The sequence below is a fragment of the Akebia trifoliata genome, chromosome 2, assembly GCF_017979445.1.
Source record: "Akebia trifoliata isolate Shusen 1 chromosome 2, ASM1797944v1, whole genome shotgun sequence".
Classification (NCBI taxonomy): domain Eukaryota; kingdom Viridiplantae; phylum Streptophyta; class Magnoliopsida; order Ranunculales; family Lardizabalaceae; genus Akebia; species Akebia trifoliata.
Genome location: NC_141376.1, coordinates 5,331,402 through 5,354,441, shown reverse-complemented (window position 1 = coordinate 5,354,441; position 23,040 = coordinate 5,331,402). Strand labels below are relative to the sequence as shown.

The window sequence follows — 23,040 nt, the reverse complement described above, 5'->3', positions numbered from 1 at the left end:
AAAAATAAATAGTTTTTTATATTTATTTATTATTGATTCAAATAAAATTAATTTATTTTAATTTAAAGTGGTATTTTTGAAAATTATGTTAAAGGTTAAAGTGAAAAGTAAGTGATGTGGACTAAAGTAATCCCATTGGTTATTGTCTTTTCACATGCATTGAAGTTTGTTTTTAAAATTTATTTGGACTCAATCTATTTGGAGAGAATTTTGAAACCTATAAATAAAAGTCTTTTCTCCTCATTCTTCATTCCAAAGCTCTCTTTGAAAGTCCTTGATGATTTGAATGGGTGCTTAGTAATTTTAGAAGGTGTCCCTTGGATTTCAGTGTAAATTTAAAACTAAAATTTAATGGTAAAAATTTACTTTTTTTCTTCTTTTTTTTTCCCCCTAAAATTATTAGAATTTTGTCCTTTGTTACCAGTGGCATCAAATTATGTTTTTGGATGCCAAAAATTGATGCAGCTAGAATCACTTCAAGGTATGTTAAGTAACAAATTAACCACATGTGGATCTCACTCCAAGATTTGTTGAATAAGAAATTGATGGAGTTTTTGTGATAAAAATGTAACAGTTAGGTCTGTTGGGTAAATCTCTTATCTAATATTGGGCTTAAATATTGGAAAATGATGGAATGACAAAGGGTATTTATTGCGATTCTCACAAACCTGGCGTGGGATGTGCATATAATCATAGATGTATTTTCTTGCGATACGATTAAAAATCATTTACGATTATGTATGCATCTCCACGTCAGAATTGTGTGAATAACAGTAAATCCTGTGTCACCCCAACACGACACTTAAATCTTATGTGGTCAATTTCGATTAGTGATTTTGCTAAATTACCCTTAGAGATAAAAGACCTCTCTAATTCAATCCGACAGACTAACTCATAAACTCATAGACGTGGTGAACCGTAGATTTTTCCTCCAGATACACCAGAACGCATGTTTTAGGAAAATGTCTAATGTGTATCCCGAGAAAAAACCTACGGTTTTTGCACATGCCACGTCAGTAAATATTTTAATTTAGACTGTCAGAGTTGAGTTTGAAATCATTAGACAAGGAATAATGTTTGAGTAAAGTGAAAAACTTTTTTGATGGGACATATGACAGTGGAAGGACTGACAAATTTTATTGAGTCGTGCTGTGGGTGACATTAGATTTACTGAGATTTTTTACATTTCTGATATGTTGGTACGCAGATAACTGTATATACTATTTCTTCGAGATACGAGAAAACACATCTACAGTTATGTATGCACCCCCACGTCAGAAATGTAAGAATCGCAGTCTTATGTCACCTCAGCATTAGTGAATTTTATTTGTAGAAAGATTGATTTTTTTACTTCTTTCAACCCGTTAGAGCTGGTTGTTACCATTTATTGAGTGGAAGCCAAAAATAATAAATTAAAAAAAATTATTTTTGATCATTTAATATAAATTTTAAATTTGAGACTGAGGTGGAAATTTCGTAATAGTCCATTTTTAAATCTTTGAATAAGATTAAATTTTTTTATATTATAGATATGAAAATTTTCATGTAATCCAGTGGTGTGCCAATATGATAATTTATTTAAGCAAAATTACAAGGAAAATTGTATTCAAAGAGATTTGAGTATTTTTTATTTATTTAATGAAATATTAAGTAAAAATTATATTTTTTATTATTACTTTAATTTAAACAAAAATATAATACTTGCATAAATCTTTTTTCTCTAAGGGTAAGTTTGATTGCATGGAAAGTGACTTTTCATGAACTTTGAAATCCATGAAAAAATAGTGGTAAAAAATAGGTAGGGTTGGAAAATCAAATTCTATTGTTTGATTATACTTGGATAAAATCATAGAAAAATTATATAGGGGAAAAAAAAAGGAGAGGAGGAGGAAGAGAAAAAAAAAAATGAGAGGAGGGGAAGAGGAAGCAGAAGATGAGGAGGAAGAGGGAGGGGGGAGGATGTGGTGGTGGTGGCTGTGACGACGGTGGCGGTGGAGGTAAGTGAGGAAGAAGATGAGAGGAGAGCGTGGTGGTAGTGGTGACGATGGAGGAGATGATAGAGAAAGAGAAAGTAGTCGGAGATGGTGATGACGATGACGACAACCACATGGGTGGGAAAGTGAAATCTATGTTTTGGTGGACTTTTCGATTGAAGTGGAAAATGAATTTTCATTTTCACGTGCAATCAAACACTTGAAAATATCATTTTCCATGAAAATTGATTTTCGACCATATTTTACATATGCAATCAAACATACCTTAAGCGTACAAGTTTTATATTTATATAATTTAGAAAAGACTTAATATATTAGAGAATCGTGTAAAACTTGAAGTTAGGTCGTCATTTGGTGCGAGATATGAAAGAAAATGAGAATAAATTAGAAAAAATGAAGTTCAAGATTTTTTCAATTGGAATCATAATTTTGAAACTCAAATAACTCATCTCAATCTTTAAAGGCAATTGAGTGAAATAATCAAAGTGAATTGTCAATTTTATGACTAATCCATTCCACCCTGTAATTAAAAATAATAATAATTTAAATATATATATTAATAAATAATTTTAAATCAATTTAAATAATTTGAAAATATGAATAAGATGAGATGACTCGGTATTTAAAATGGAAAAATAAAATAATATTTCCATGTGACAAAATCGACTAATAAAAATGATTGGAAGATGACTTAGATATTTGTTACCTTTTTGAAATAACGTTAACAGAGTGGGGCCCACACAAATTAAATCCTGTAGCAGAAAAAGAAAATTTTTGAGAGATTTACGAACTTTCTTTCTTCGTTCAGTGGTCGAGCGAAAATTGGAAACCCTAACCCTAGAGTTACACAGCACCGGCTGTCAAACAATGAGACTCGGCCGGAGGCAGGAAGGAGATCATCGCCGGAATAATTCTCCGGTGAAGAGGAAACCGCTTTTCTTTAAAATAATCCACTCGTCCATCATTCGAGACCGAAAGCTTGTAAGAATCTCCACATCTCCTTCTCTCGATTTTTTAGAAATACCCCTCTATATTTCTGTGAATATTTGAGATGCCTCCCTCTATGATTGTGGAAAACTTTTGAATTTTTTTTTTTTTTTTTCCCTCAATAATCCATTATTTTCTATTTACTCAATAATCGTACCTTGTTCTTGAGGTTGAAGGTTGTAGGAGATGGAATCCTGAGGTTTAAAAGGCGGGTAAATTTTTTATTTTTTTTTACCCTTTTGAGTCTGAAGATGAAGGGTTTTGGGAGACCTAATAGGAGGGCATTTGGGTCATTTTATATTAGTCTATCTAAAAGATTGAGGTCAAGGAGTATGTTATTATCATCAGTTTGAAAAACAGAGGGGGAATCTCAAATATTCACCAAAATGTTGGGCGGTCATATTTATATGTTCTGCTGTAAATTAGGCAATATAAATGTTCTGTATACATCCACGTCAGCAATGTATGAAACGATGTCAATTTGAATTTTCCATATCTTTCCACAAACGCCACCTGAGGGGATGCTGGCATTACTAGAATGGCTTGAGGGTATTTTGGGCAATTTAAATTTGACAAACATTTACACATAAATGTTCTGTATACATCCACGTCAGCAATGTATGAAACGATGTCAATTTGAATTTTCCATATCTTTCCACAAACGCCACTTGAGGGCGGTGCTGGCATTACTAGAATGGCTTGAGGGTATTTTGGGCAATTTAAATTTGACTAACATTTACACGGACGGATGTAGATATAGCAGGGTCTTTTGGTAATTTACTATTACCATTAAAAAGTCCTACTTCAACCCAATACGAGTTGGGCCGGCCCATTCATGGATCAGGATGGTCAGCTGGACTGTTCCTGATCTGTAAACGATTATCCGAATTTTGTTTATAATATCTTTCGCATGGGTGATTTTAACAAGCATCATATATTGCTTGAGAACATTATTGGTGGTGAAACTAGAAGACCTAGTTGATTTGGATCCTATAAATCATTGTGGGCTCCTTTCCGTTGTTAAATAGGCCTTTAATTCATGGCCAAGTAGTGTCCATGGGTTGTATAGTACATTCAATACAGCCTGAACTAGCTCAATGCGGATGGTTCTTAAAAGATTATCAGTCCAACTAGCCTCACTATGTTAGTAAAGATTCCACCCTTACTAAGGGTGCTTTGGGCTCACCTTGTATCCAAAAACCTGATCCCATGCTTCAGGGTTGTCGAGGACAAAATTCTATTAACTTTCAAAAAAAAAAAAAATTATTTTTCACCGTTGAATTTTTATTTTAAATTTAGGGAGAACCCTTGAAGTTCAGTAACCGTCCAATTTCAAAACCTTGGATGAAGCCCAATTATTATTATTATTATTTTTTGGATCAGAGTTTTTCCATGAAATCTAGAGGGTTGTGGTATTGGATTGCCATTTTGGTAATCCATTTAACAAAACATCCTTAGTAAGGCTTAAAATCTTACTAACTTAGTAAGGAAAGTGTTTTTCAAAGATTATTGAGAGCTATTTTTGGCCTTTGACCATGTTTTAAAATGAACATACAAGAGAAGATGGATTGAGGTAGCGAATGCGGACACAAACACACTTACGTAACATAAGACATGGTTCTAGAGAAAATTGAAGGGGGGCATAAGTGGGGATCTTTTTTTTCATCTTATGAGATTTCTTGGATTAAGAAAATAACATGTACATATGGGGATGAATATTCCCAGTTCAATCATGTGGGTGGCGCCACCTCCCCATCCCAAGAGGTCTCAAATGAGATAAAAAGAAAAAGAGCAAAATTTCTTCCCAAAAGTGGTGCTCAAATAGGCTTGCAAGAGTCCTAAAATAAGAATGTGAGGGGTTCTACAACTGCTGTTTTGATGGGCATTGAAACATCAATTGTGGACAGATATTGCTATAGACTTAGGGGTGTTAATTGGCAGTTATATATAGTAATGGGGGATACACGCCGTTATTAGGTGGTTATTAGAACCATGATTCCTCGAACTGCAGTTTGAGGAGCCAACTATTTACTACTACCAAGTGGGACTGAAGTTATTTGAAGTTGTTATTTTTTTGTATATCTACCATTATTAGAACTAATGTTCCAGGGGCAGCTTGAGAAGTTGCTTGTCATTTCTTCTTCTGTTCTCAAACTTTAATTGATGTTGGCACCTTGCAGGGGATCCCGAAAAAGTTTGTCAGGAAACATGGAAAGAAACTGTCGGATGGTGCAGTCCTCAAGGTTCGCAATGGTAATGTCTGGCATGTTAGATTAAGGAAAATTGATGATGTGGTTTGGTTTGAGAGTGGTTGGAAGGAATTTGTTGAATATCACTCTATACATGCTGGACATTTTTTAGTATTTAAATTAGAGGAGAATTCTCTTTTTCATGTTCTTATATTCGATATGAGTGGTAATGAGATAAACTATCAGAGTAATACTGGTAATTTTGACGAACCCAAATATGGTGGAGAAGAAATCGAAATCAAAAGGGAAGACTCTGTGGAAATTGTTGGTGTCTCTTGTGGTAAGACTTTTAAAATCACATGTTCTTGACATGCTTTGGTGTCTTTTTCTTAATCCATCATTAAGTTGATTTGATTTGATGCAGATACAGATGGTTCACCCGCAATGCAAGATAGCATTGGAAAGCGTGTTGCCAAAAGACGTTTCCATACAAGGGCTTCTACGACACCCCAAGAAAAAGATGGTGTGATTCAAACAGCCACTGCATTTAGTTCTGAACATCCCTTCTTCACAATGACCATGCGTTCAGCCTACGTGAATCATGCATATCTGGTGAGCTCCTAACTCGAAAACTTTATACAACTACAAGATTTACTAAACTTCTATTACAAGTGCTCTGCGGGCTACAACTTGTTTATAGGTAACCTTGCCTCACTGATTTATCTAAATCTTCTTTGAATGGTGGATTTAGATGTTGTATACGATTTTATTTAGAAGTGATTATTTTTTCTAATGTTGTATTTCTTGTTCTATATGTAAAATGTTTTTGTTGATCAAAATGAAATTAGAGTTGTTCAATGAGCCCAACCCGTCCAAAACTTCCTAAATTGGGCTAACCCGAGCTCAATCCAATTTTAAAAGCTCAAGCTTGGGTTTACCCACCCAACCTGCTGCTCAGGTTGCAGCCCTAACCACCATCGGATGAGGTTGATGTTACAAGTGATCATCAAATAGTAACAAGAAACTTGTCAAGAGAGAGTGAAAAATTCACACCTGGAATTTTCCTTCAACACGATTGATCAATCTATCTATTTAATGTAAGGTGCACGTCATATTCTTTGTGCAGCCTATACCATCTGAATTCACCCGAGGATACCTACCAGAGAAATTAGATTGTGTCAGACTTCAGACTTCAGATGGGCGATCATGGCTTGTCCGGTGCATTCGTACGGTATTCAGAGGTTGGAAGATACATGGAGGTGCTAGATTAGGTTGTGGTTGGACTAAATTTGTGTGCGAAAATAATCTAAAGGTAGGAGATGTCTGTGTGTTCGAGATGATAAAGAAGAAGGATACTACACTAAAAGTCCATATATTCCCACCAGAATAGTTGTGTTGTTAGAGCGAAATACCTTTTCAAATTTGTGTTGTTAAGCTTTGTTTTGCCCTTTTCGTACGATTCTGTAGCTACATTTATCTGGTTTATTCAGATTGGTTTTAACAGCATTCTTTCGTCTAGATTACTTTCTGTATAAACAACTTATTCTGTTTTGAAGATGACTATAATTTAGCTTCTGTTTTCTGAAATTTGGCTTCTCTGTCCAATTAAGTCTAATTTAACGTATTATATTAATTCACTTGTGTTTATATCTTCAATCAACGGTCGTTTTCACTTTGTGTTTGTGTTTTGATGATCTGCATGAAACTAAATGCGAAAATCAATTTCTACATTCTATATAGAATTCTTCAGGTCCAACTCAAAACTATATGGAGTTCATAGCCCATGCCCTATTTCTGTCGCCTGCCATTGCCCACAGATCAAGGGTGCACCAACTTTTTTTCATAGCATACTGATAATTAAATTACATGGATTTGAAAGAAGTGCAATCATTTTAAAAAATTGCATGACGAGAACCAATTCTTTTCTCTTCGATTAACAATAAATTCAATCTATATTTTAAATTTCAATTTGGAAAAAAGAAAGAAAAGAGGCAAGGTGATAGAGAGAGAACTATTCATCTAAATTCTAAAATACCAAAAATTTCAAGCTTTTTTATTTGCATCTTCTTCAACTTTCTCTAATTACTCATTTACCAAATTTGTAATCAATGCCAACAGCCCAAAAAGTTGGCAAGAGTTAGTACTTAGTGTGGAGGCTTTTTATGCTTCCACCAAGATGTGTAAGATTTTTTAACCAATCAATTGATTTATAATCCATAAATTTTTCTCCTTTGATTTATGATCTCTTGACCTTTCTCCTTGATCGGTGTTGACGAGGTAGATTTTAGATTCTTTGAAGGATTGAGAGGAGTTCCAGTGTGTACCTATCAAAGACTCTCCAAAGATTAAGGTAGTAAAGAAAACAGAAAGCTAAGGAAAAATTGAAGTTTGAGATAAGGAAGATGATGAATAGTAAGTTGTTGAGTGATTCGGTTCTTTATTCTGTGTGAGAAAAATGATTTTCTAAACCCTCTTTCGATCTTTGGTAGGGAGTTTTATAGTCTGAATTCTAAGACGTGTTACCACACGATTGATTTAAGTGTATTGCCAAGTAGGACGCAAGCAAGTCAAAATATATTAATTTCTGAGTTGACTTGATTTCACTATTTCAGGGATGGTGAGTCAAGGAATGTTAAACTCACTAAAATTAAAGGGACATGTGTTGTTATTTCAAAACGTGTCAAAAATGAGCTTCACATTTGGCCTATTTGACAAAGTGGAGATTCAAAAAATATATATTTGAATAGTGAATAGTAGAAGGTTTTTAAGTGATTTGGAGGAGAGAGAGAGGATTAGGATGGATCCGAGCCAGGCTTGGTTGGGCCCCAACCCGGACACTTTAACCAGTCCTGTGTCTCTTATTGGGCCTTAATTGGCTTTGCTAGACCATACCCCTATGGGGCCCAGATTAGACTTGGGTTGATTTTCAAGTCCAACAAAATCTATGCATGTTTTGCAATTATTTGCAGCGTTTGATATTGCTTTTAATCGAAACAAAACAGAGGCTCAATCTCTTAATTGGAAAAAAAAAAAAAAAAAAAAGATTAGACTGAGAGAGGAGAAGATATATGTGCTGATGCGTGGGCAAAATAATTTCTGTTTTATAAATAAAAATAAAAATTGTGGTGTCCAAATTTTCTATTGACACACCAATTTTTCTTTATCACACAGCATTACTTTATCACACGTGAATACCTGATAACAATACAGAGACCTACCCATTAAGGTATGAGGACTGAGTCTCCACGCTGCAGCAAATCTCTTTACTGACAAGTAGCCATTACAGGACAAACGATGCAGAAGAGAACAAATGAGTGTCTTATTTCTATGATTTCTAGGGTTTCTCCATCTTCTCTCTCAAAAACTATTTCTCTTTCTTTCTTTCTCGAAATTCCAAGTTTTTTTTTCTAATCTTCGTTCTCCCAAGAAGTAAGAACCCTGAAAAACAGATTCTTTATTTCTAAGTGCAATGGTGCCTTCAACCCGAAGTCGCCAAAAATTCTCTAAATCACCTAGTTTTTCAGCAAAGAAGAACCATAGTTTCTTCAAGGTCATCCATTCCTCCATTATTCGAGACCAACAACTTGTAAGTATCCCTCATTCCCTCCCCACTCGCTATTTTCACTTGTTTTTTTTTATTATAAATAACATGGCAAAATTACCTTAATAACCTTAGAAAGTGCATCTTTCATGTTGTTTGGAAATTGGAATCCTATGTGGTTGAAAGCTAGTATTGTTTAATGGCTGAAAGAGATTTTTATTTTATTTTATTTTAAACACAACTGTTTCAGAGCCCTGATAATCTTAAGCACTTGATCAAGGGGTCTTCATTTTGGCTGAATGGTTATTGTTTCTTAGCCATCCAATAGAATGTAAGATGGTTAGATCACCTTATTATATAGCCCAATTTTGTTTGAGAAAATCTTTCAAATGGGACTCAACTGAGCTCTAACCTTGTAATTACCCCAACATGGTTTCTTCATTATGTTGGCTATATTAGAATATTGGGCTTGTTAGATAAAACCCTATGATCCGAAGTATAAATCAAACAAGAACACAAGAATCTCACACGACACAAGATATATGTGGTTCGGTCAAAGCATCGACCTACTTCCACGGGCGAAAACAGCGATTTCACTAAATTAACCAAAGAAGAACAAGGTTACTATTTCTCTTTGTCTCTCGTATATCTCTCACACCCTTTAGGGTTTCATCTCTTACCCTTTATATACTTAGGGTTACAAAGTGATTAAACGGGTCGGATCCAAAACCAAACCAAATGGGCCCAATATTTTTCCCGGGGGGCTTCGCCTAAACGGGTCGTTAACGGATCATCAAAAGATCCAGTTTGAATCCACGACAATCCCCATATACAAGAATAGAAGACATAACCCAACAGGGTTTAGATCGTACACATGTTCTTTTTTATTCTAATGTTCTTCTTGAAACAAAATTGAATTATATATGTATCAATATTGGCTATCTTGCAGCAGATCCCAAGAAAATTTGTTCAAAAACTTGATAAGGATCTGTCCGATGTTGCGGTCCTCAAGGTTCCCAATGGTAATGTTTGGCATGTAAGTCTGAGGAGACATAATGACGAGGTTTGGTTCCATAGTGGCTGGCAGGAATTTGTTGAATATCATTCTATACGTGCCGACCATTTTTTAGTTTTCAGATATGATGGAAATTCTCACTTTTCTGTTATTATATTTGATACGAGTGGTGCTGAGATTGATTATTTAAGTACTTCTGAGAATTTTAAAAAGTTCAGTCATGATGAAAGATGTTCAGGGCCCAAGAAGAAAGATGTTGAAGAGGACTATGTGGAAACCTTGGATTTAACTAATGACACGGATCGTGTCGAAGAGTTGGCTACAAATGTGGATGATCCAACTGTTCAGCATAATGGAAAGAAACCGATAAAATATAATGTGGATGCAGTTGAGTCAAATTGTCTCAACGAGGAATCTAGAAGCGGAGTCTTTTCATTTCATCAAGGAAATCAAAGAACTGAACCTAGTAAGTGTTCCAAAATCAGTTTTTAGTGCGCTTTTATTAGAGAACTGGATGCAACAGTATTATGATTTTATGTTTGGCGGTGGCACCATCGCTGAAGAACGACGCACCAAGGTCGTGCTCTCAATAGAGCTTAGGCTCTGATACCATGTAAAATCTGAATTTATTGATAAATTCTCAGATGATATTACATGAACGCCAATAGGATATTTATAGAGATTACATCAACCAAGATATGAAAACTAGCCTAATATAAATATTTTGATTTATTAATACTTCCTAATGTAGAATATCTTGATTGATATTGTTACATATATTATTCTCCATCACTACCTTCCTTTTGTGATGAGATATATTGATAATGATAAATGTATCTCATTTATCGTAATACAGTTGCATCCAGGTCTCTAACAGCTTTATTATTGTTTTTGACATAATTTAGTGTATGACACACACAATTTGTTCAAAAAACAAGATGGTGGGAGCATGGCCGTTTCTGAACAACCCTCGGGCTCTAGGGCTTTTGTGATGGGTGTGTCAACCCAAGACAAAGATAGGGTGATTCAAACAGCCAGGGAATTTGAGTCTGAAGATAGAGAGAGGGAGCGAACGGTGGAGTATGGGGGAAATATCTCACTCTCACAAGCTCGAGAAAGCCTAGGTTCGGGAGGTGATGATGGAGGACAGAACCCTACCGCATCCATTTCCATCACAGAGCTCAATAACAACACAGATGGTGATGTTGGTGGAGACGTTCAATCAACAACACCAGAGGTTCCTCGAAGGTCAAGAGGTAGACCACCAGGCTCCAAAACCAATCGACAAATTCCCATCTTTATAAGCAAAGCCCACGAATCACCCATGCCACAACTACCCATCTTTATGAACAAAGTTAACAAATCATCCATGCAACCAATCATTCTTGAGATCTGCGTTGCATCGGACATCATCGAAATGGTCTCTCAGTTTGCACATCTACACAAAGTGTGTCTTTCCATCCTTAATGGGTCCGGCACCGTATCAAATATCACACTCTGCCATCCCACCTCACCTAATACCACCTTTACAATCCCTGGCCGCTTCGAGATTCTCTCTCTATCAGGCTCCTTTCGTTCTTCTTCTCCTCCTCCTTTAACAATCTCTCTTTCAGGAGATCAAGGTCAGGTTATTGGGGGGACTGTTGTAGGGAAACTTATAGCTGCAAGTCCAGTGATTTTATCGGCATTTTCTTTTACTAACCCTTCGTTCTACAGGCTTCAGAAAGAATCCTGACAACGACACACTCAAGAATTCATGATGGGAGAACTGGCCTGCCCAGTGCTTTTTGTATCAAGGTATTGCTAAGATATAGTGGGTTTGGCCTGCTTTTGTAAAAAAAAAAAGAAAATCAGGTAGAATAGGGAGATGTTTGTGTTTGGGCTGATTACGAAAGAGAATCTTGTACTAGAAGCTTCCTTTTTTTTGGGTAGTTGTAGTCATGGCCTTGGATATGTGAAGTCAAATACCATCAAATAATCATTTTTAATAGTCATATTTCAACTTTGCAATTTTCTTTCGTGGGGATGCTTGGAACGAAGCTATAACCGTGTGATTGTTGTGCAGACTGTCAATTGTTTAGCTAATTTGGTGATATATATCTTTTTGCATTAAACTAAATGAGAGCCTCAAATCCTTTTATCCCAAGTTTGAAACAATTTAAGAATTTGAGTTTGTGATATCTCCAGGGAATTCAAAATTAAGCCTTTTAAGTCATGTTGATGCTTACTGCTCTAACATCATAATGTTTGAGTTTCAAGAACAATGCATAAGAAATTATGTATGGATATCAACCACCTCTTGAACTTCTGTGCTAGTCTAACTATCTTGATACACCATGTGTTCTGATATAGCTGGGCTGTCAGTCAAGAATATTGAGTCGTAGAAGACATGTTTTTTAGATCCTTTTGAATTTTGTATGAGAACTTCAAATCCTTGGCGGTCGATGATTTTTGGTAGGGTGAGAACTAGCAATCCACAAATTAGGTAAGATGGAGAGGAGAAAGATTAAAGGAGATTCATCCAAGTACCCCAAAATGTGTTTTTTGTTTCAAGCTTCTTTCATTTTTTATAGAGAAATCAAAATCTATCTATCTAAACCTTATAAATCAGTATCAAACTTTTCTCATCATAACTTATAGAGTAATAATTAAATGACACTCCCACGTGGCATTCTCAATCGACTACCTTGACGTGACATGTCTACAATTTTGTATCTCTAGGAGTACAGATCTATGGTTCTAGCACAGGTCACATCAGGGGAGTCGATTAAGTATGCCACATGGGAGAGTCATTTTATCACAACTCTAACTTATACATCTCCTTCTACTTCCTTCAATTAGTTAAATCATCCATTTGTAATCAACTTCATCGATCTAAAAAGTTGATTAGGTATTGTTTGGTTTTTATTTGGAGAACTGAGATTTAAGAGAATATTTGAGAAGTAGATAGAAAGGATTTTTTTAATATTTTTTTATGGACTTGGAGGAAAGTGGAGTAGAGAAAATTAGGTTTATGTTCTTGTCTAGGATTTGGACTTGAGAGAAGTACATGGGGGATAACTTACAGGGCCTTGAAGTGCAAGTTTTTGTTCTCTAAATAAAAGACTCAGGATCCAGTACGGCATCCAGTTTCTATAAAATATGATCGGTGTCTACGTGGAAAGTTTAAGTTCGTGTTTAAAATACCTCGGACACCTAAGCAAGCCGCACATTGATCCCAAAGTGTTTCTTTGCCAATTAAACCTTGCCACGTAGACACATATTATATATATATATATAGGATCGGGACTCTATATAAAATTTGACTTTTAAGACTTCGAGGGATCAATAGAAAGAATAAGGTAAGACCTTTTTCCCTCCTCATTTTCCTATGGTTCTGACCGCCCAAACCCTAACTCTCCAATCATATTCTCTGTTAGTCAAGTCAAGTCAAACGCCGAAGTCAGTCCACACTCTGCACTGTTCTGTACATATTATGTCCGTACAAGGTAATTCTCCATCTCTCTCTATATCTAGGTCTGCAATCGAATTAATGGAGATTGATTGGTTTGGTAAGAAATCAAATTTGTAGAGAAAAAGAGAATGAAATTAAAAATAATCTCAAAGTTTTGAACTCTTAAACATACTTTGATTTGCAGAAGAAGCTAGGTTAAGAACTTCTGAAATAAGAACAGAAAATATTGGCTTTAATTTAAAAAAAAAAAAAATTGCTGTCCAAATAAGGGAGGCTATGATATATATATATATATATAGGAAGCTACATCATTAGAATCAAAAGTGGAAAGCCAGCCAAGCAAGTAAGGCAGAGCAAACTAGGACAGTTATTAACTAAGCTCATTAAAGCAGTCAAGTCCTATATATGTAGTTTGGGAAATTATTTGGGCAACAATTTTCAAATATAACATCTTAAATTTTATTTAAATATTCTTTTTTAAATACTAGCAGTTACTATAATGATATAATCATTTACAGTTGTTTTATGTTTAATTTAAATTAAAAAAAAATTCAATTTCAATTTTTTTTTTAAACATGTTATTTTGATTGTTTTGAGCATGAATTATGGCCCCTTGACACCATTATAACAGTTGTAGTGCCCCTAGCTTATCTTTACACCAGTTATAACAAACCCTTATGAACATCTTGTACCACAAATAACCACACATTTGTGTTCGGGGTAGAGAGTGTAAATTAGGGCTGTAACTTGGGTGGGCTGGCCTGAGCTAAACCCGATTGATGGGTGAGACTGGTCTGGGTTATGCAGAACAAGAGTTGAGCTTGAGTTAGAATAACTCAACACGGCCTTAATTTGGATTGAGGAACGGGCAACCCAACTCAAACTGAAGTTATATAATAATATATAAATATTTTCATATTAATTATATATTTTTAAAGTATTTTTTTTATTTAAGATATAGAATTCTATTGTATTTCTTATTTAAGATATAAAACTTCTTTGCTAATCAGAACAAAATTAGGCTTAGTCAATGAGCCCAACCCATCTAAAACTACCTAACTTGGACTAGCCCCAGCTCAACCTGAATTTAAAAGCTCGGGTTGAGCTAGCTTGGGTTAATGAGCTCAGGCTCAATGTTTGGGCTGAGTTGCTCGACATTATTGTTGAATGCCGATGCTAAATTTCTAACTATGGTCCATTTATAGGAACAAAGATCACTTTGGAGATTGAAAAGGAGAATCAGTGACACAGAAACTTTTATTTGCTCTTGCTTTCCTTGCACTTTGGCTTCTTCACTCGGTCTTTAAATAATGGTGCCTTCCACCCGGAGTCGCCGGAAAGTCGCTGACTCGGCAAATTTTTTGGCAAGGAAGAGAAATAGTTTCTTCAAGATAATCCATTCCTCCATTATTCAAGACCAACAATTTGTAAGTATCCCTCCCCCATGGCTGTTTGTGATTTGTTTCTAATGCGAATTATATGTATTATCCTTGGTCAAAGGTCTGCCTTGAATCATCATAACCATCTGATTTACTCACATTTTTATACACCATTGGCTTGAACTGTTTATGTCTCTTGTCTGTGGTTTCCCGTAAAGATTATCACACCCCTGCATTGGAATAAACTGAATTCAAATACTTAGTTCCAAAAGAAAACCAAAAAAATATATATAAATCATTAGTGTAAACTTGGGCTTGCAATTCCAGCTGGTTTGATTCCTTTATCTATATTTGCATTTAGAATTATAATTTTCATCGCTTTTGGTTTGTGTTGGGAGTTTTGGAAGGAAAGAAATAGAAGAGCTTTTTATAATAAGGAAGAGTCCTCTGAGGCAATCGTCTCAAAGATCAAAGATCTCTTCTATTATTGGCTAGTTTTCTTATGACATATGTGTTGTTTGAAACTCCATTACATTAGGTAATAATGGCCATCCCTAACACCTCTATTCCATGTGTAACTTGAGGTGTTGTTCTTGTGCAACCAAGTAGGAACAATGTAAAGGAGAAGGCAGACAATGATTGTATTGCCACTAAATTTTAGATTTTTTTTTGTTTTTTGTTTTTGTTTGTTTGATAGGTATAGGGTTAGTAGTTAGTAAATGAAGTTGGGTTTAAGGGGATTTGAACCTAGGACGCGGGAACAGCACTCCACACATCGTTCTACTTAGCTAAGTTGGCACATCAAATGTTAGAATCTTGGTCTTAGATGGTACACATGTTCTCTTTTATTCTTCTGTTTTTCTTGAAACTAGCTTGAATTATGTATCAATATTGGCTATCTTGCAGATGATCCCGAGAAAGTTTGTCAGTAAACTTGGTAAGGAGTTGTCTGATGTTGCAGTCCTCAAGGTTCCCAATGGTAACGTGTGGCATGTAAGATTGAGGAAAGCTAATGACGAGGTTTGGTTCCATAGGGGCTGGCAGGAATTTGTTGAATATCATTCTATACATGCTGGACATTTTTTAGTTTTCAGATACAATGGAAATTCTCGTTTTTCAGTTCTTATATTTGATATGAGTGGTAATGAGATAGACTATCCGAGTACTTTTGATCATTTTGAAAAGCCCAATCGCGATGGACGGAAAAAGAAAGACATTGAAGAGGACTCTATGGAAACCTTGGATGTATCTAACGACACGGACAGCCTAGAAGAGTTGCCTACAACTGTTGTTGATCTACCTGTTCAGTATAATAGAAAGAAACATATTAAATCTACTGCAGTTGCAGTTGAGTCAAATTGTCTCGAGCGGGAACCTAGTAAGTGTTCCAAAATCAGTTTTTTTTAATGTGTTTTATTATTATTATTATTATTTTCATCATTTATTGTATGCAGGCACGCAAGATTTGTCTAAAAAACATGATGGGAGCGTGGCTGTCCCTGAACAAGAATCGGACTCCAGGGCTATGTCAACCCAAGACAAAGATTCAGCAATTCAAGCAGCTCGGAAGTTTAAGTCTGAAAATCCTTTCTTCATGGTTATCATGCGACGAACTTATGTGAATGGAAAATTTGCATTGGTGAGCTCTTAGAAATTTAAATAATAATCTCAAACTGTGATTGATTGTTTCACAAGCTTCTGTTGTCAATTTGCATTCAATTCACTCTGGTTTAAGATGCAAATATTCCTACTTGTGCAGAATGTGCCATTTCAGTTCATGAAGACATATTTCACAAAGAATCCTGACAATCTCACACTAAGGGTTTCTGATGGGAGAAGCTGGCCTGCCCAGTTATTTTTCTATCAAGGCATCACTAAGATATATAATGGTTGGGCTGCATTTGTAAAGGAAAATAATGTTGTAGAAGGAGATGTTTGTGTTTTTGAGCTGATCACCAAAGAGGAAGTTGCACTTCAAGTTTCCATTTTTTCGAGTTGTCAGAGATGTGGCATTTGATCTACAAAGTAAAATTCCCCACCAAAGAACTCCTTCTATGCAGTCTGTGAAGCTTGTGTAAATATAAATTCATTAGAAAGCTCTGGGAGGGATCTTTCCAATTATCTCCACTAATGATTATTTTATTCAAGTTATAAAACTTATTTATTTATTTATTTTTTAAATTGAATTTAATTTATTCAAGTTATAAAACATGTCAATATTGAACTTTCCCATGAACTTTTGTCAGCTTTCGATTAATTTTTCAGACTATTAAGGTAAAGATATTTTTTGAGACCAATCAGCAGCTCTATTTAGAGTTGAAACAGGAACTGAACTAGATGGTGGATCTCCTCTTGTAAAAAATTGAGTGTTACAAGAACAGTTTTTTGACAAACTGTCCAATTCCTAGAATGATGTTAGGTAAAAAAAAAAAAAAGTAGTAGTGTTGAAAAAACTTGAGCTGTAACAATTGGATAATTTATTTACTTTTATAGGTTAAAATATATGTTATATTAAAGTAAAAAAAGGTGGTCAAGGTGACCAATCCAAAAGAAATACAACTAGATTTCATAGTTACAGCAAAGATGGTACAAACCTACTCCCAATGGAAACTCCTAACAATAAAAGACTCAAAATAGAGAGAATAATATGCTGCACCACCTGTATTTGTTCTAAAAAATCCTCCTATTCCTTTCCTTACATATCTCCCAGAAGATTGCAAACGGGGTAGGGCTCCATAATAATCTCTTAGAAAAAGAGAATCCTTCCCGCCATTGTAGCTCAACAAACTTCATGTAAGCAACAACAAAAAGATACATTTCCAAAGAATTCTTTTATCAAACATTGGATCCAATTCCATTGGGAAACCTTAGGTTTTCTTTTTGTGTGTGTTTCTGATGGTTTAGCATTCTATGGTGTTCATCATAATGAGAAATTATGAGCTGTTGAAGGTATCAATGTTGGTAAGGTTAGTGGAGTATTGATACCATGAACTGGGTTCAAAGCCCATTGAACCCGCCTTCACCTTTGCTGAACACTAACCGTTGCTTGCCTAGCAAACAAGAACAAAAAGAAATGATTAAGCTTTGAAAATTGGATATCAATATCTTGTCAGCATCCCTTCTACCCCACAAAAGGTGGCAGCATCAACATCTATATGTACAACATTATAGAAAGGTATGTGATCTAAAGAGAACATTGACAGAAGTTCATCTGAAATAGTTCTTGTTGGAACAAAATTATACTCCCTAGTTACCAATGAATGAAGACTGTAGTTCAGAAAAGACCTAGTGATAGGTGGCATTACAGTCCTGGGTTTTTTCTTCCGAAGCCACAAGAAATATCCTAATGCTGCAAAAGATACAATCAATATACCTGAATCCAGCATGGAGGAAAACTTATAAGGGCAGGTAGATCATAAAGGATAAAACAAAGAAAGAAAATCCATTAAAGATGATAAAGACCAAAAAGAAAACTATATGAATCGGAAAGCTTGGATGTAACTCATGAAAGGGAGAAACCTCAGATCGCTCTGCATTCCCGTGACATTGTGCACATTCCTTAGCAGATTATTTTCTCTCAGATAATCCATTTTAGGTTGGAATAAGCAAGATCCTTAATACCAAGTAGAGAAATCTCTTACGATAGTACCCATAGAAATATCCTACAATAGTACCCATAGATAAATCAGATAAATAAATAATTGAAGGGAATGAATAAGGTTTAGTGTACATCAATGATAACAGCAATTTTGGTACATCTAAACCAAGCAAAGAACACTTGTATAGGCCCACCATATTGGCATTTAGGATGTAGAGAGAGCTTGCAAGAACGAGTATTTATTTGATCCTGCGGTCCTGCCCAAGTCATCCTTGTATATGGTTTGATGATGCTTGTTCAAGGTGGTTCTGTTCCTTTTCAGAGAAATGTCGTGATCTTGTTTCGAAACTACATCCAGATGACCATGAAAGCGCATCCATGCTCCTTCCCGTGAACAGCTTAACTATTTGTCTCTGCCTGTCTTCTTTCCTCATGAAGCTCGACCGTCAGAGATTTAGATAGACTCTGAACTAGTGAATGTTGAAGTATGTCTCAGAACAGTGAGGCCATGGCATTTGATACTAGCTTACCTATTAAAGAGAAATACCAAGGTGTTGATGCATAAATGAAACTGAAATTAGAGTTGTATTTTGACTACGGTCAACACATTTAGACAGATTTAAAAGTATAAATTTCCCAAGTAGAAACACCAAAACAATGGTATAATTGAAGAGTGAAGCTACAACAGTTAAAAAAAGATACCTAAAGAAAATGTCTCCCCAATACCATGTGTTTAAAGTGATAGCATGCTAATAATAATATATTTCGTTTATAAAATATATCTCAGTTAATCATCATCATCGTAATTCATAAGCCTTATTATCCCAACTAAATGGGGTTGGCAACACAAATCATGTTCCTCTACTCAATTCTATCTAGAGCCTGTCTTCTAAGGTAGAATTCTTCAAATCACTCCTCACTACTTCAGTCCTCATCCCTTTTTGGCCTCCCCCCACCCTTTCAGAGCCTTCAAACCATATGTTCCTTTGTACTACTGTTGTGTTGTGTTAGGTAACAAGGACACAGGCACGGGTGTCAAAGTGTCTAACACGGGTAAGGGGTGTCTGATATGCATCCTTTGAGAAGGCCAAAATGCCAACTGTATTAATGTATTGTAGTATATTTTATCTATACTAAATAAAATAAAAAAGTAATATAAGAAAATAAAAAAATAAATAAAAAAAAATCTATACAGAACCACTTAATAAAAGTGAATTTCTAATATTGAATACTATAATGCTTTCCAAAGTTTTCACTGCAAAGTAACAAGCAAGATAGAGATAATAGGATGAGAATTTCCAGCATGCTGCAACCTTAGCAGCAAGTATCTTCTACCTATTGTTTCCCCTCACTTCATAATTTTGTTCCTGCTCCTACTTAGCAACCTTGGACCTCCTACTGTCTGTTACTTCTACAATGACCATATTTTATCCAATATTCCAGTTTTAACACCTCTAATTTTTGTTGTTTGAAGTTTTGCTCTTATAATTTTTCTTTGATAAGGAAAGAAACTGTACAAAAGAAAAAGAAAATTTAGGGAATAGATTTCCCTTTATTTCTACTCCTAAACACTACAAGAGAAGATGAACATCCCAAAGAGTCTTGCCTCTGGCTCCAAAATGGCCCAGGGGACCATTGATGTGGAACGCAAATCAAGTCAGCAATTAAGTGTTCCAAGGAAATTCTGCAATTATTTGGGATACAGCTTGTTTGGATCTAGAATTATTTTTATTATTTTATTTATTGAGATTAGTTTTGGATTGGATTATTTTTTTTAGATGTCTTTTAAGTTTTTTAGAAGTCATATAAGAGTTTAGGTACTATTCACATTTTTTTCTCTTTCTCTTTAGGCCTTATTCTGAGGGGTCAAAACTTGTCGTATTGGGTCAATTTTTGTGCCATTTGATAGGTTATTCAGTTACCTATCCAACAAGCCAAAGATTTTGCCATTCCGGCGAGTTTTATTGTAATCTATTAAAACCATTCTCAAGAACACCACTAGTTATTCTTGTTAATGTAATCTATCTTCATTTTTAACTAGCGTAAGAATTTTGTATATGTAAGAGAAACTTACTGAAGGAGAAAAGCAGCTAAAAGCATTCCTAATAACGTGAAAAGTATGCATGTATTTATCCTTGTTAAAATAAAATCAACTGCCACTAACAAATCACTCATAAAGTCGTTAAATGTCCATAGGGAGAGCAGTCTGTAGCAACCTCATAGATTTGGAAATTTGATGATGCTCACCAATCACAAGAGGATATCACTAGAACCTTCAAATTGCTAATGACCAATTAAACTGACTTTGGACAACTTAGAACTATATCGATAAACAATATAGTAGAGGATGAAAATAGAAGCAAAGAATGAACAAGGGTTTACCACAATGGTTCTGAATCAACACAGCAGTACGTCGGAGGTACCACTGTCTCTGAGAATTCTGGTTTAGTGTGGAAGGATAGTTCGGCTCACAACCTTTGAATGCCATCAAAGCATCCCAAGCGATTGAACACCTGTAGACTATGTGTGTTCATTATGCTCCTTATCCACGAGACATTTCTCGATAGCTTCGTCACAAAGCTCGAGTGTCATCTCAATGTTCCCTTCGTTATAGTGTACATCAAGAAACATGTTATATATTTCCCTATCGGCAACAAAACCTTCTGTCCGCATCTCTTCAAACAGTTTTCTTGCCTCTACAAGTCTCTTCTTCCTAAAGAGTCCCTTGATGAGGGCATTGTAGGAACTAGTCCTGAGATTAAATCCCTTCCCAACCATTTCACTATGGAAGAAACATGCCTCTTTCATGTTCCTTGCTTTACAATGCCCCGTTATTAATATGTTATAGGTGTTATTGTCAGGCATCACCCCCTGAGCACACATTCCCTTATAGGTTTCGGTGGTGGCTTTCATATTATTTCTAATGCAATACTGCTTCAAAAGAGAATTGTAGGTGGTAGTATTTGGCATTATACCCTTCTCCAACATCCAGCTTAGTAGTCTCTTACCGTCTTCCAACATCCCCGACATACAAAACCCATTCATCAACACATTAAATGTCACAATAGTCGGCTTAAGCCCTTTATCTAGCATCTCACGGAGGAGCTCGTGGGCTTTAACCATCTCTCCTGACTTGCAATAAGCATCCATTACCGTAGTATAAGTAATAGTATCGGGATGAAGCCCTGCCACCTCCATATCTTCCATGAGCTTAACTGCCTGCTCTATATTTCCAGCCTTGCAAAGACCATTAATAAACGAATTGTATGTAAATATATTCAACTCCAAACCCTTTCCACACATCTCATGAAGAAGCTCATTCGCAGTTTCCACCTCGCCACGTTTACAAAGACCATCAACCAAAGCAGTGTATGTGACAACGTTAGGGGTCAACCCCAGCTGAACCATCTTGTTGTGAAGGTTAAAAGCCTCTTTCATATCACCCGCCTTGCAATGACCATCGATAAGTGCTGTATAAGTAAATTCATCTGGCGTCAACTCCTTATTGAGCATTTCACGGAATAAATTGTTTGCTTCGGCCATTTTTCCACTTCGACAAAGCCCACAAATCAGTGGTGTATATGTTATAGTATCAGGAACAAGTCCTCGAGTCTGCATTTCATCATAAAGCCTGTATGAAGCTGGAAAATTCCCGACCTTACAAAACCCATCGATGAGAGTTGTGAAGACGACATTATCTGGTACTACGCCATAACTTATGATCTCTCTCAGTACCCTCTCGGCTTCCACTACCTTACTGTTTTTACATAGGAGAAGTATAATGCTATTATATGTAAATGGGTTGGGCTTCAAACCATTTACTCGCATTTCTCCAAGGAGCTCCAACGCCCTCTGAAGCTCCCCAAGATGACAATAACCGTCAATTAAAGTACTGTAACTTATAACATCGGGCACGCAAGCCTTCGACTCCATTTCAAGGAGAAGGGATTCAGCGTCTTTCAATTTCTCTAACTTACAAAGAGCATGGATTATGATATTATGAGATGCAATGTTCCAACAAACACCCATCGCAGGAAACTCACTAAAAATCTTTAATGCCATGTTGATCCCATCGTGGGTGTTCAACAGACGAGAAAGAAGAAAATTACAAGAATCAACAGAGACAACCACACCATAATTCAACATTTTATTGAACAATTTCCTCGCTTCATCGAATAATCCAACCTCAACTAGGACTTGGAAGAAAATATCAAAGACGAGGGGATCTGAACCCCAGTCTTTATAAGTGTATATCAACCGTTCGACAAAATGACTGAAAGAAAGACCAATATCTAAATTGGGTTTCACCCAGAAGGCGCGAATGAGTTCATGAGCTGTCTTCGGATGCTTTGAAGCCACAGAAATTTGGACGACGATGCATCGAGCTTCCAATGTCGGGTCTTTACGCAAGCAAGCCCAATCGAAAAAATCAGAAACTAAACTGTAATCGTTCTTGATTTTCATGAGGACCCAGACTAGGTGATCGGGTCTGAATTTGGGTTCGAATGGCTTTAAGACACGGCGGAGGGTCTCAGAGCGGCGTTGCTTGATGGAGGTGGAGATGTGGTTAACAAGTTCAGAGTCTTGGATTGTGGGTTTCTTTGGGGAGTAGTGGGGGAAGGGTCTAGTAGTGGTGGGGTTTATAAAGGAGGGGTTTTGGTTAAAATATCTAACAATGGAGGAGGAGAAAACGTTGGAAGCAGAAGCTAAGTGAGAAAGAGAGAAGAATTGAGAACAATAGAGAGAGTAAGCATACCTCTTCATGTCTGTGAGAGACCATTAGGAGGGAAGGAGAGAAGTCATGCTTGGTGTTGCAGACTTGCAGCTGCAGTAGCAGTAGCTCTCCTTCTTGTGGAATTGCTAATTTGCTATAGGACTGTTAC

General features: G+C 35.9%; 4 protein-coding genes across 14 annotated transcripts; 3 read left to right on the top strand and 1 right to left on the bottom strand.

Moving 5' to 3' along the window:
- The first annotated feature begins 2,779 nt into the window (after positions 1–2,779).
- LOC147409044 (B3 domain-containing transcription factor VRN1-like) lies at positions 2,780–6,676 on the top strand. The gene is made up of 4 exons (XM_086424927.1): positions 2,780–2,975; positions 5,162–5,510; positions 5,595–5,782; positions 6,297–6,676. The coding sequence occupies exons 1-4, from the start codon at positions 2,862–2,864 to the stop codon at positions 6,558–6,560; spliced, it is 915 nt and encodes a 304-aa protein (XP_086281053.1). The 5' UTR covers positions 2,780–2,861; the 3' UTR covers positions 6,561–6,676.
- Positions 6,677–6,808: 132 nt separating this feature from the next.
- On the top strand, positions 6,809–13,215 carry LOC147409043 (uncharacterized). 3 transcript variants are annotated; one of them, XM_086424916.1, is made up of 3 exons: positions 6,809–8,756; positions 9,661–10,192; positions 10,632–13,215. In XM_086424916.1, the coding sequence occupies exons 1-3, from the start codon at positions 8,640–8,642 to the stop codon at positions 11,459–11,461; spliced, it is 1,479 nt and encodes a 492-aa protein (XP_086281042.1). In that variant the 5' UTR covers positions 6,809–8,639; the 3' UTR covers positions 11,462–13,215. The 3 variants fall into 3 exon arrangements, with proteins under 3 accessions (XP_086281042.1, XP_086281043.1, XP_086281046.1); XM_086424917.1 differs by having other exon boundaries at positions 9,664–10,192; positions 10,632–12,556; XM_086424920.1 differs by having other exon boundaries at positions 7,219–8,756; positions 10,665–12,556.
- Positions 13,074–16,768, top strand: LOC147409042 (B3 domain-containing transcription factor VRN1-like). Its single transcript, XM_086424923.1, has 5 exons — positions 13,074–13,214; positions 14,386–14,607; positions 15,466–15,937; positions 16,014–16,198; positions 16,319–16,768. The coding sequence occupies exons 2-5, from the start codon at positions 14,491–14,493 to the stop codon at positions 16,574–16,576; spliced, it is 1,032 nt and encodes a 343-aa protein (XP_086281049.1). The 5' UTR covers positions 13,074–13,214; positions 14,386–14,490; the 3' UTR covers positions 16,577–16,768.
- Positions 16,769–16,822: 54 nt separating this feature from the next.
- On the bottom strand, positions 16,823–23,040 carry LOC147409041 (Pentatricopeptide repeat (PPR-like) superfamily protein). Of its 9 annotated transcripts, none has more exons than XM_086424909.1 (5): positions 20,540–23,040; positions 18,352–18,687; positions 18,079–18,221; positions 17,814–17,932; positions 16,823–17,609 (listed from the first exon to the last, which is right to left on the bottom strand). In XM_086424909.1, the coding sequence occupies exon 1, from the start codon at positions 22,919–22,921 to the stop codon at positions 20,678–20,680; it is 2,244 nt and encodes a 747-aa protein (XP_086281035.1). In that variant the 5' UTR covers positions 22,922–23,040; the 3' UTR covers positions 16,823–17,609; positions 17,814–17,932; positions 18,079–18,221; positions 18,352–18,687; positions 20,540–20,677. The 9 variants fall into 9 exon arrangements, with proteins under 9 accessions (XP_086281035.1, XP_086281028.1, XP_086281039.1 ...); XM_086424902.1 differs by having other exon boundaries at positions 17,845–17,932; XM_086424913.1 differs by having other exon boundaries at positions 17,814–17,908.

Excerpts from the sequence above, each read along its gene's own strand:
- LOC147409041 (XM_086424879.1), bottom strand. The coding sequence starts at position 22,921 with ATGAAGAGGTATGCTTACTCTCTCTATTGTTCTCAATTCTTCTCTCTT.
- LOC147409042 (XM_086424923.1), top strand. The coding sequence starts at position 14,491 with ATGGTGCCTTCCACCCGGAGTCGCCGGAAAGTCGCTGACTCGGCAAAT. Across the intron at positions 15,938-16,013 it reads TTGTCTCGAGCGGGAACCTA|GCACGCAAGATTTGTCTAAA; the intron begins GTAAGTGTTCCA and ends TATTGTATGCAG. Across the intron at positions 16,199-16,318 it reads TGAATGGAAAATTTGCATTG|AATGTGCCATTTCAGTTCAT; the intron begins GTGAGCTCTTAG and ends CTACTTGTGCAG.
- LOC147409043 (XM_086424916.1), top strand. The coding sequence starts at position 8,640 with ATGGTGCCTTCAACCCGAAGTCGCCAAAAATTCTCTAAATCACCTAGT. Across the intron at positions 8,757-9,660 it reads TTATTCGAGACCAACAACTT|CAGATCCCAAGAAAATTTGT; the intron begins GTAAGTATCCCT and ends GCTATCTTGCAG. Across the intron at positions 10,193-10,631 it reads AAATCAAAGAACTGAACCTA|TGTATGACACACACAATTTG; the intron begins GTAAGTGTTCCA and ends GACATAATTTAG.
- LOC147409044 (XM_086424927.1), top strand. The coding sequence starts at position 2,862 with ATGAGACTCGGCCGGAGGCAGGAAGGAGATCATCGCCGGAATAATTCT. Across the intron at positions 5,511-5,594 it reads AATTGTTGGTGTCTCTTGTG|ATACAGATGGTTCACCCGCA; the intron begins GTAAGACTTTTA and ends GATTTGATGCAG. Across the intron at positions 5,783-6,296 it reads ACGTGAATCATGCATATCTG|CCTATACCATCTGAATTCAC; the intron begins GTGAGCTCCTAA and ends TTCTTTGTGCAG.